The sequence below is a fragment of the Ursus maritimus genome, unplaced genomic scaffold (genome assembly GCF_017311325.1).
Source record: "Ursus maritimus isolate PB19 unplaced genomic scaffold, ASM1731132v1 scaffold_30, whole genome shotgun sequence".
NCBI classification, from domain to species: Eukaryota; Metazoa; Chordata; class Mammalia; order Carnivora; family Ursidae; genus Ursus; species Ursus maritimus.
In genome coordinates this window covers 28,983,823-28,996,270 of record NW_024425564.1, presented here as the reverse complement: position 1 = coordinate 28,996,270, position 12,448 = coordinate 28,983,823, and the positions used below count along the sequence as shown (strand labels likewise).

General features: G+C 37.4%; 1 protein-coding gene across 1 annotated transcript in view; it reads left to right on the top strand.

Annotated features, from left to right (window-relative positions):
• The window catches only part of LOC103678382 (60S ribosomal protein L39-like), a 119,913-nt gene extending 108,509 nt beyond the window's left edge, over positions 1–11,404 (top strand). Inside the window, exon 2 of the mRNA XM_040645123.1 lies at positions 11,241–11,404. Within this exon, the coding sequence (XP_040501057.1) occupies positions 11,241–11,404 (164 nt within the window). The remainder of the gene's footprint in view (positions 1–11,240) is intronic.
• Positions 11,405–12,448: the final 1,044 nt, after the last annotated feature.

Sequence of the window (12,448 nt, the reverse complement as noted above, 5' to 3'; positions counted from 1 at the left end):
AAATATTATTTAATTTTATTCTTTAATTTTTGAGACTATAAAAATGCTTTGGTTTTACATTGCTAAATTTACATTTTTCATTCTAATAGGTTATCTGTAGATTTTTTTCAGGTGATTTTCTACAATTATGTTTTCTATGAATAACATAGAAATAAGCCTTAAATTTTTTTTTTCTCGACTTACTGTACTGATACTTATAGTAAAATGTTGACTAGAAGTTTTGGTATCAAGCATCCTTGCTTCTAATTTCAGAATAGTTTTCTTGAATGGAAAATCCTCACAGAAGATAAGATTGAGTGCCTCTCAAAGCATGTCCCCTCTTTCTAGGATATTAAAACCTCAAATCCTGGATATCTTGATAACTCTCTAGTGTCTTCATACAGATAATTGTTCTATTTTATCCAGCTTGCTTAGCTGTTCTTAGCAAGAAATTTGGCCAACCGTAAGCTATTCCACAATTACTGGAAGCAAGAATACTTACTCCAAAAGAAACCATTCTTCATTTTGCCTTTCTGGACACTTTAAACACAGGCTAGAGAGAATTTTTCATTGAAAATGTACGACAATTGTTTCACACCATTTTAAATTTCAATTTAATTTATATCAATAAGTATACTGAATTTCTGTGAAGAAATTTTGCTGAGAATTGGTTCATAAGCTATCTAGAAATCTGCTCCCCATGTTCCATCCATGAACACAAAGCAGGCTTTATCTTTCTTCTCTTTTCTTTCTTTCTTTTTTCTTTCTTTCTTTCTTTTTTTTTTTTTTTTTGAGAGAGAGAGAAAAAGAGGGCACAGGGGTGAGGAGGGGCAGAGGGAGGGGGAGAGGGGCAGGGAGAGAGAGAATCTTAAGCAGGCTCCATGCCCAGTGTGGAGCCCAACATGGGGCTCAGTCTCACAATAAGCCAATCAAGAATCTGAAACTTAAGTGACTGTGCCATCCAGGTGCCCTATAGAGCAGGTTTTAAAGATTGCTATACATTTTTTACTGAATCTGATAGCAAGGAAGTACACATTCCATTTTTGTCATCACCAGTATTATAAAATGTTGACTGTCTTGGATAAGTTATACATCACAAATTGAAAATAAAACCACTATGGTTTTATTTTAAAAAAGAAAGAAAAAAGAAAATGCCACTACATTAAGCCTGAATCCTTTGTTATAATCAAAGCATCCTTTTGGTGCTCATTGATCTGCCACCTCATAAAGATATATAATACTACGAGAAGACTTTTAAAATGATTTTCTAGGAATTGCCTGACTCCCTGTATGAAAGAATAATAGGAAGTGGTGTGCCCAGCCATAATATTACTAGATTTTGTTAATCTACTTCTCCAGAGAGCCCCAGTATCCACATATGCCATCTGAAAGTACGTGAACCTTATCCAGATCAATAGTCCATTTATGCACAGAAGATGGAGAGAATAAAATATGGTATCATATACTTTAAACTCAAAAGCAGTGTATATTCATATAACACTTGAGTTTATAAAGCAGCTTCACACATTATTATTGAATTGTTTTTTGACCATTACCCTATAAGATACATTTGACAATAATAATAAAAACTAACTTTGATTGAGTACAGCGTCCTTCTACTACAGTATGTGTTTTTATAATACTAGTTGCTCTTAGGCAATTTATAAGTACAGGAACAATATCATTATAACATTATACATGGTAGTATTTGTGTTGGTTCTAGTTTCTAGGTCATAAATAAGACCAGGAGTAGCAGAATTATAACTATAATCAGAAGGAACGGCACATAAACTAGAAAAGACAAAACAATTGCAAAAAAGAAGAAAGTCAAAAGACTCATTTTACCACATTTCAAAACTTACTATAAAGCCATGGTAACCAAGATGTCATGGTATTGTTAAAGGCTAGGCAAATAGATCAGTGGAACAGAACACTGTGGCCAGAAAGAGACAAACACAAATACAGTGAAGTGATTTTGACAAAGAAGCAAAGGCAATTCAATGGAAAAAGTATAGTCTCTTCAACAAATAGTACTGAAACAATTAGGTGTCCGTAGACGAAAACATTAACCTCAGCACATACCTGACACCTTATACAAAAATTAACTCAATATAAATCATAGACCTGATTATAAAATGTAAAACCATAAAAATTCTTTTAAAAAGTATAGGAGAAAATCTGCATGACTTAGGATCTGGAGATGAATTTTTAATATAATATCATAAACCCAATCCTTAAACTTTTTTTAAAAAAATGATAAATTAGGGTGCCTGGGTAGCTCAGTCAGTTAAGAGTCTGCCTTCGGCTCAAATCATGATTCCAGAGTCCTGGGATCAAGCCCCACATCAGGCTCTCAGCTCAGCAGAGAGCCTGCCTCTCCCACTCCCTCTGCCTTCCACTCTGCCTGCTTGTGCTCTCTCTCTCTCTATCTGGCAAATAAATAAATAAAATCTCTTTTAAAAATTATAAATTAGATTTTATTAATATTTAAAACTTTAAAAGACACTGTTAAGAGAATGAAAAGGCAAGCTACAGAATGGGAGAAATATTTGCCAATCACTACCTTATATATAACTTGTATCCCAAATATATAAATAATTTCTAAATACAAGAATAAGAAAACAAACAGCACAATTAAAAACAGGCAAAAGATTTAAACAGACACTTCACCAAAATTTGGCAAATACATGGGCACATAAGCATTTGAGAGATTCTCACCATCATTTGTCATTAGGAAACTGAAAGTTAAAAATCACAATAAGATACCAATCTACATATATTAGAATAGCTAAAATACTTTTTAAAAACCTAACAATATCACATTCTGAGGATACAGAGCAACAAGGACTCTCATCACTGCTGGTGAGAAGGCAAAATAGTCATTTTGGAAGAGAGTTTAGCAGTTTATTATAAAGTGAAACATAGATTTACCATTCGATCCAGTAATTGTGCTCCTAGGTATTTATTCAAGTGAAATAGAAGCTGTGTTCACACAAAAACCTGTATGTGATGTTCTCTGCAGCTTTATTCATAATTACCCACAACTGGAAGCAATCAAGATGTCCTTCAACTGATGAATACATAAACAAGCTGTTACATCAATACAATAGGATACTATTCAATAATAAAAAGCTATTGATTCACACGACATAGGTGGCTCTGAAATACATTTTGCTAAGTAAGAAATTCAGATCCAAAAAGCTACATATTATCTGACTACATCTGAAAAAAGCAAAACTATAAGGATGGAAAACATATCAGTGATTTTCAGAGCTTAGGGAAATAGGAAAGGCCAGCTTAAAAGGGAGGCAGAAGGAAATTTTTATGGTAATGGAACCGTTCTCTATGGTCCTGGAGTGGTGGACAAAACCGATTCACCAAAACCTATGGAAACATACATCACAAAGAGTGAACATTAAACATGCACATTAAAACAAAATCAAACAGGATGTCAGGGGGGTCCCAGGATGGAATGCAGAGTATGACAAATGGATCTGTGTCACAAATGTATAAATAACTTTATTGGTTGGGTGGTGGGGGAAAAAAGAGCTGACCTCAGAGAGGGAAGTTACTGATCATCAAGGGGTAAGAGGGGATGAGAATGAACCATGAATTAGAGTCAGAGACATAAACTCATGTTTAGTTTACTATACATATAGATAATAGATACAGAGATAATTAGGGATATAATATACATCCAGAATTTCATAACTCTGATAAAAGGGCCTAGAAGGAGTGACACCCCAGTAGCAATGAGCACACCCAGTACCCAAATCTTGGTTTCTATGTCCTATTCTCCAATGACAGGAACCAGAACTTCTTAGATGAATGATTTATTGCAGGACTGTAACAGGAATATTAAAGCTGAGCCCAGAGATCTTTGAGGGCCATAAAGGAAGTGATCAAACAAAAAAAGGGGGGGCATGTCAAGGGACACAGAAGCCAACCTAAAAGTGCCCCCAATGGCCAAAGCTGAAAGAATTTGAGCAAAGAAATAAATTATGCAACATGGTATTATAACTCAAAAGATAAATACAGGTGAATCCATACTGACATAAATAAATAACTGAATAAATAACTATGGGGGTAAAGACCTAAATTTTCCTTATAAAAGGATTCCAAACAATATACGGAATGAAGCTTAACTCCCCCCTCCTCCTGACTGTGGGGTAGAATTAGTGGCTCGCTTCCAAAGAAGAGAGTAGGTCAAGTTACAGTGGAGAAACCTACAAACACCAGCTTGTCACCTGGGTAACATGTTCCCCCTGCCCCCCCCCCAAGCATGTGATGAGAAGAGTTCCTCACCTTGTGGTATCTTTCCCCTAAACCTATAACCACTGTCTAGGCATGACAAAAGCAGCAGCAAACTCAACTGAGGACATTCTGCAAAATACCTGACCAGTTCCTCTTAAAAATTTCAAATTGGTGAAAAACAGAAAGACTATGAAATTGTCACAGGCCAGAAGAGGCTAAAGACACATGAAGACTAAATGCAGAAATCCGAATAAAGTATAAAGTTCAGTCAGTCATAATGTACTAACCTCGGCATCTTGATTATGACAAGCATATCATGGTAATGTAAAATATTAACATTAGGGGAAACTGGGTAATGGGTTTTGGAATTTTTATTATCTCTGACTTTACTGTAAATCAAAAATTACTCCAAAAGAAAAAGGTTATTTTAAATTATCCTAGATGTAGTTAAAAAAATAGGAAACTTGGGGCGCCTGGGTGGCGCAGTTGTTAAGCGTCTGCCTTCGGCTCAGGGCGTGATCCCAGCGTTATGGGATCGAGCCCCACATCAGGCTCCTCTGCTGGGAGCCTGCTTCTTCCTCTCCCACTCCCCCTGCTTGTGTTCCCTCTCTCTCGCTGGCTGTCTGTCTCTGTCAAATAAATAAATAAAATCTTTTTAAAAAAATAACAAAAAAAAATAGGAAACTAAAAAATTCAACTGGACAGAAATGTTTTTAATGATTTGATGTTAATTGAGTATAATTTGGGATTTGCCTTGCCATGTAAATTTTTTTAATTTTGAAAACATGAGTCTTCCCCTTAAAGGCACGAAATCATGTTGGTGTATTATATTGGGGTTTACACTGATGATCAAATATGTGGAACTTGAAAAACTAAATAAATAAATAAAAACTTGAGAAAATAATACTTTTCATTTTATATTTGCTCTGAATTTTATCTTTGATGAAAATGCAATTTTGGGGGACTTAAAATGCATTTAGCTTATTACTCTGGATAGAAGACATTATATAAAACTCTTGATTAACTAGGCAAACAAAATATTTCTGGGGGGAAGAAAATGGTCAGTGCCAGGGCTTACAACTTCCCGCTTCTCTGCCTGAGATCTTTCTCTAGGACCATGGAACCTTGCTCGGTCAGTGCACAGAAAAGCCCAGAGCATGAGGAATTCGATAGTCTCAGAGACAATCAGCAACTAAAGAGGGTCAACATCAGTGAATAAAGTCCCCCAGCTTTCCTGTCTCACTGTGCACAATTCTTGGTTGTGGACCGCACTAATGAGGGGCACTAATGAAAATGCATTCAGGTTAATCAGCTACTATTAGAAAGGAGAAATAATTTCAGAAATGCTTCAGAGGAAAATAAACTAATCAACCTCCAAACGTGCTTTCGGCACAGAAAACTAATTTCCTGTAATTGTACTACATATTAAAGAGAAATAACTTCATCATGATCGTGTACACAGGCAAAAGTGGGTGGGGGTGTTTTTTGCTTTGCTTTGCTTCGTTTTGTTTTTTAGTGAAAGATATGCCTCCAGGGGGACTGAGGTCCAGCTGTCCAGGGTGGTAGGCTGTTCTCAGTTACCTACTTTTTGGCTTTTTTTCCCCTCTCCTGTCTCAATTTCCTAGCTCTCTCCCTGTGCTTCCTGGGATAACCACCTAAACAGGTTACCTACCCCGAAGTCCTTTCTTCAAGATTTGCTTTTGTGGGGAAATATCATTGCACAAGCGAGAGAACACTCAGATATGTGAAATAATAAAGTTCAGCCAATTCTGCTCTGTTGCCCATTTCTAATTGTCCTAAAGCCCATTAACAGCTTTATTTGTAATTCTGATGGTGCATTTTTCAAGGTAGGAAAATAGAACATATTCTATTTAGTGAATCTGTTAGCTACATATGTAACTTTTAAAATATTTAGACATATAATGGGTAGGCCTTCTACTCCAAGCTCCAAAATGTATGAAACAGAACTGTCACCTGGGAACACTAAGTCACGTTTAGGGTTCTGACTACTGAGCCTCTTTACCTGTCCACAGGTGAGGATGCATCACGGGCCCTTTCAAAATTATAGACTGGAGTTTGATAAAGCATGTTTAGCAGTAGTTCTCATCAGAAGAATAAAACTAGGAGTCTTAGTCTGGTCGTCAAAAGAGGGAAGTAATCTGCTGTACCACTCTCCTAGGAACCAACAGCAGTTGGGTCAGCATCCTCTGTCTCATAGCAAAGAAACTTCTGGAGAATCCCATGTCTCTCCCTAGCAGCAGTGCCCTATATCTATCAGGAAAAATGTGCTCGGTATTTCTTTTGAGGAGGTAATGAAGTCCTGGTTTGCTGGCTAGTGTTTCACTAATAACATACCCCCTTCAAGCTATATCTCTTTAAAAGAAAAAAATGGCATTCTACTCTAAGAGTTTTCTAGGGACACCTAAGTGGCTCCGTCAGATCAGTGTCTGCCTTTGGCTCAGGTCATGATCCTGGGATCCTGGAATCGAGTCCCGCGTCAGGCTCCTTGCTTAGCAGGGAGCCTGCTTCTCCCTCTGCCTGCCACTCCCCCTGCATGTGCTCTGTCTGTCTCTCTCTCTCTCTCTCTCTGAGAAATAAATAAAATTTTTTAAAAAAAGAAAGAGCTTCCTGTCTACAACCATTTCATTCATTCATTCAATCATACAATATGGACTCATAAATTCTTGCATTATTTCTATTTTACTCAATGGGTGAGAGTCTATTACATTACTGATTTTGGTGCTCTAATTATGCAAGGCTTAGCCAGTGGAGCTCCTTCAGGCCAGCTCTAGTGTCATTTTGACATGTTCCCATCTTTCTCAAGAAACACCATGCTTTCTTGTTCCATGAGACAGCCCAAGTTTATCTTGCAGTCTCCCACCCCCAGTCCTGGATTCAGCCATTCTTCAAGAATCCAGGCTCCTTGTAGTGGAAACTAGTATTCAGAGCTAATTAATAAAGATGGAATCATGGAATTAGAAAATCATGATTTGGCAACTACTGTAGTAACAACTGCTTCAGACAAGAATCATCAGTGGATGCTAAAACCACTGGTGAAAGTCCGATGAGGGACAGAATATTTACATAGCTTTAAATTATCCCCCCACAAAATACTTATTAACGACAGAGAAAAAATAGTAACTTTAAAGTAACACTAATAGGGGCCCCTGAGTGGTGCAATTGGTTAAGTGTCCGACTCTTGATTTTGGCTCAGGTCATGATCTCATGGGTTGCGGGGTTGAGCTCCCACCCCCATCCCTCCCCACACCCTCTCCCTACCACCCATCACCCCTTTATTTTAAAAAAACAAAGTAACCCTAATAATAACAGAAGAAACCTGTTAGACACCATCTTAATGAAACAATAAAAAGTTACCATCGTCCAGTCATGGTTCAAAAATGACCTCTTGAGCCTCCTGATACAATATGCTGAGAACACAGTCTCACTTTTGTGACAATGTTGCAAAAATACATAATCTAAGTCTAATAATGAGGAAACATTACACAAACACAAATTCAAAGACATTCTACAAAATTACTGGTCTGTACTCTGAAAATATACCAAGGTTATGAAAAGCAAAGAGAAATCAATGAATAAAGCAGACAAGACAGAGTATGTAATGCAACTCATGATTGAATCCTGGCCACAATTTTTTCCCCATAAAAGGCATAAATGAAACAATGGCTAAAATTTGAGTAAAGTCTAGATAATATATATTATCAATGTGTTATGATTTTCACAGTGTACTGTGGCTATGTAAGAACACATGATTCTTTTTTATTTTTTTTAAAGATTTTATTTTTTATTTGACACAGAAAGAGAGTGAAAGAGCACAAATAGGAAAAGCAGCAGAGGGATAGGGAGAAATGCAAGGTTTGATTCCAAGATCCTGGGATCATGACCTGAGCCGCAGGTAGACTCTTAACCAACTGAGCCACCCAGGCACCCCCCTCTTTTTTATTTTATTTTTTTTTAAGATTAACATGATTCTTTCTTAACTAATATACACTAAGATGTTTGGTGATAAAGGGCATCACATCTGCAACTTACTCTGAAATCATTCAAAAAATAGTATATATGTTTGTGTTTATATCTGTGTACACACATAGAAGAATAGGAGCAGAAAGAGGAAGAGAGACAAGATAACAAAGGAGATGTGATAAAATGTCAACAATTGGGATATCTTAGTGAGGGATATATGGGAGTGTTTTGTGCTGTTTGCAACTGGTCTATAAGTTTGAAATTACTTCAAAATAAAAAATTACAAATATAACACAAAAATAAACTCAAAATGGATTAAAGACCTAAATGTGAGACCTGAAACCATAAAAATCCTAGAAGAAAACACAGGCAGTAATGTCTCTAACATGGGCTGTAGCAACATTTTTATAGATATATCTTCTAAAACGTAGGAAATAAGAGCAAAGATAAACTATTGAGACTATATCAAAATAAAAAGTTTCTTCCCAGCAAAGGAAACAATCAACAAAACTAAACAACAACCTATGGAAGAGGAGAAGATATTTGCAAATGATATATCCAATAAGAGGTTAATACTTAAAATATATAAAGAACTTATACAATTCAACACCCAAAAAGAAAATAATCCAATTTAAAATGGGCAGAAGACATGAACAGCCATTTCTCCAAAGAAGACATCCAGATGGCCAACAGACACGTGAGGAGATGTTCAACATCACTCATCATCAGGGAAATGCAAATCAAAACCAGAATGAGATATCACCTCACACCTGTCAGGATGGCTAAAGTCAAAACACAAGAAATAATAAGTGTTGGTGAGGATGTGGAGGAAAAGGAAGCCTCTTGCACTGTTGATGGGAATGCAAACCAGCACATCCACTCTGGAAAACATTATGGAGGTTCCTCAAAAAGGTAATAATAGAACTACCCTACAATCTGGTAATCACACCACTGAATACCAAAAAAATACAAAAACACTAATTCAAAGGGATGCATGCACCCCTATGTTTATAGCAGCATTATTTACAATAGCCAACTTATGGAAGCAGGTCAAGTGTCCATCGACAGATGAATGGATAAAGATGTGATATGTATACATATACACAATGGAATAGTACTCAGCCATAAAAAAGAATGAAATCTTGCCATTTGCAACAACATGGATGGAGCCAGAGAGTATTATGCCAAGCAAATTAAGTGAGTCAGAGAAAGACAATACCATGTGATTTCACTCATGTGGAATTTAAGAAAAACAAGCAAAGGGAAAAAGAGAGAGCGAGAAACCAAAAACAGGCTCATAACTATAGAGAACAAATTGATGGTTATGAGAGTGGAGTTGGGTAGCGGGATGGATGACATAGATGATGGGGATGAAGGAGGGCACTTGTCATGATGAGCACTGTGTGGTGTACGTAAGTGTTGAATCACTGTACTGTACCCCCGGAACTAATATAACACTGTATGTTAGCTATACTGGAATTACAATAAAATTAACTTGTAAACAAGTGAGAAAGATACAATAATACAGGTGGTGCCAAGACTGTAGTCTGTGTCACGAATCTCCAGGCCTGAGGAACTAGCCTAATACAAAGTCTCTGAGAATGAGCACTGTTAATTCAAATATCTCACTGGGCAGGTCTTTCATAAAGACCACTATGAGGGAAATAAGCCTACAGTTGGGCAGCATGGGCAGTACCCTTTCTACCACACTCAACAAAGTGGGAGAGATGGCACTTGTATTCATGCACCAAAGCACATGATAAATTTAACACATTTCCCATTAAACCACCCTCCTTGCTTGAAACTGAGTTTCAAGATTTTCAGGTTCCTAATCCTATAGCATTTGAATGTATCTGAATGACATTTTCATGTGAAAATAAAATACCAACTTCTTGAATCATTTTTAAAGGGCGAATTGGGGAACAATAATTTATCATTTCAGCCCATAAAGTATTTTTATTCACATAATATAAGCAATTTTCTCAGCCCTAATAACTTTGTGGGCATCTGATAAATTCTGGGGATACGTAGCAGATATCCCTCTCAGAATTTATGCAGGGACCAAGACAGAGCCCTGATAAGTACTCATTCGAGTTAATCAACTATTGTTAGAAAGGAAAGTAATTTCAGAAATGCATCAGAAGGAAGTAAATGGAGCAACCTCTAAACATGCTTTTGGCATAGAAATTTAATTTCCTGTATTCAAGTGGAACAGCTTCTTTGGGCAAAGAAAGCAATTTTTTTTTTTTTTTAGTTGAACATGTTCCTTGTTTCTAAAAATATCAGTGGTCAGGGTCATCAGATTGAGCCCCATGCCAGCCTCGTGTTCAGCGGGGAGTCTGCTTGAGACTCTCTCTCTTTCTCCCCCTCTGCCCTTCCCTGCTCATACTCTCCCTCTTCCCCCCCAAAAAACTATATATATATATATATATATATATATATATATCTATCTCACTGGTGTATGTGTGTATCTATATCATATATCAGTGATATCTCCTACAATCATGATTAAAAATTTCAGGGCGCCTGGGTAGCGCAGTCGTTAAAGCGTCTGCCTTTGGCTCAGGGCGTGATCCCGGCGTTATGGGATCGAGCCCCACATCAGGCTCCTCCGCTATGAGCCTGCTTCTTCCTCTCCCACTCCCCCTGCTGTGTTCCCTCTCTCGCTGGCTGTCTGTCACATAAATAAATAAAATCTTAAAAAAAAAAATTTCATAGAGGTGAGACAGTCACTCAAAGACTCAAAGCCTAGGTAGATTCGCACTGCCTTTTCAGGTGGGACAGGGAAGGAATCAGAACACTTCTGCCATTTTGTTCTATTTCCACTTTTATTCACTTTGATGTTAGACATAGGATTTCGGGTCATAAGCATGCTGGTTTCTTCACCAACTATTTTCTGAGAAAAGAAGGCAGCTCTGAAATTTCCAGGCTTGTGGGAAGCATTAATAAATCAGATGGCAAAGGCAATGCATTTAAAATGCTCATTAACTCTCCCTTTCTCCCCCATCGTGGCGTGTGCAGTTGACTGTTCCCCACCGTGTCTGCTCACAAGACTTTCAGGACCAAGTCATTCTTGGCCAAGAAACAAAAGCAGAATCATCCCGTTCCCCATTGGATTCAGATGAAAACTGGTAATAAAATCACATGCAGCTCCAAGAGGGGACATTGGAGAACCAACCTGGGTCTATGAGGGATCACAGAGAAGATGGCACCCATGTTTACACTGCATGATGGTCATGTGCTCATATCACTCTGTAAAGATCACTACTATCTAAACAATAGACGCGTTTTATCGGAAAACTGATTTTTCTGTTACTATGCTTCTGTACCTGTAGATTGGTTCAGTAATATATATGTTTTACAGTGTTATATACTTTCTACAACTTGTAAAGGCTCAAAAGATTTTAGATTAGCATATAGCCAGGAATCACAAAATTTAAGGTCAAGGGATGCCGGGAGTAAGAGCATTGATCCATATCATAAGGTCAAGATAGTTTTCCTTTACGCTACCTATTTACAAAGCAGGTGTATGATGTATGCTTGGTGGGCCATAAATCAGGCTTTTAGTTTAAATACAGTTCATGTATAGTCACACTGACTTAGAAAGAAATCTAAAATGACTTCCCTTATATCTCAGGCCTTTAAAGAGCTTTTTTTCTCTCATCAAGGTTGAGAAACTCTCCTCTAAGGAAACTTCTGTTGGAGAGATCCATAAAACTCTCTGGCAATGCAGAGTCAAAATGCTACAGGTTGAGGGAATCTATACTGAAAACGAACAAAGTATAATTAGCTCTAATTCTATCTATTGAGTCCCACCCAGTGGTTGACAGATACTTGCAAAAGTCAGCGCATGTAAAATGGCAACCACAGGCCATTTGCATATGCTGATATACCAGCACGCCATGTCTTTATCAAAGCCCAGGTATCCACAGAGGATTATAGAAATCATATATATTCTCAGAGTTTTACAAAAGTTGCCTCTTTGGAGACCTACCCTGCTCTCTCTGAGATTTGACTGGAAGAAACTCACTGGCCTGAGAAAAATCTCAGAACACCACCTCCTGACACTTTTAGGAGAAACACCCAACAATGGAAGCTTCATAGTTATGTGGAAAACACAGGAGAAGCTTCTCTATGACAAATATAGACATCTAGTCTGTACCTCATTTCTTGTACCTAAAGCCATAAAAGAATAGTTGACATTTATTCAGAAACTGACTGGTGAACTATTGGG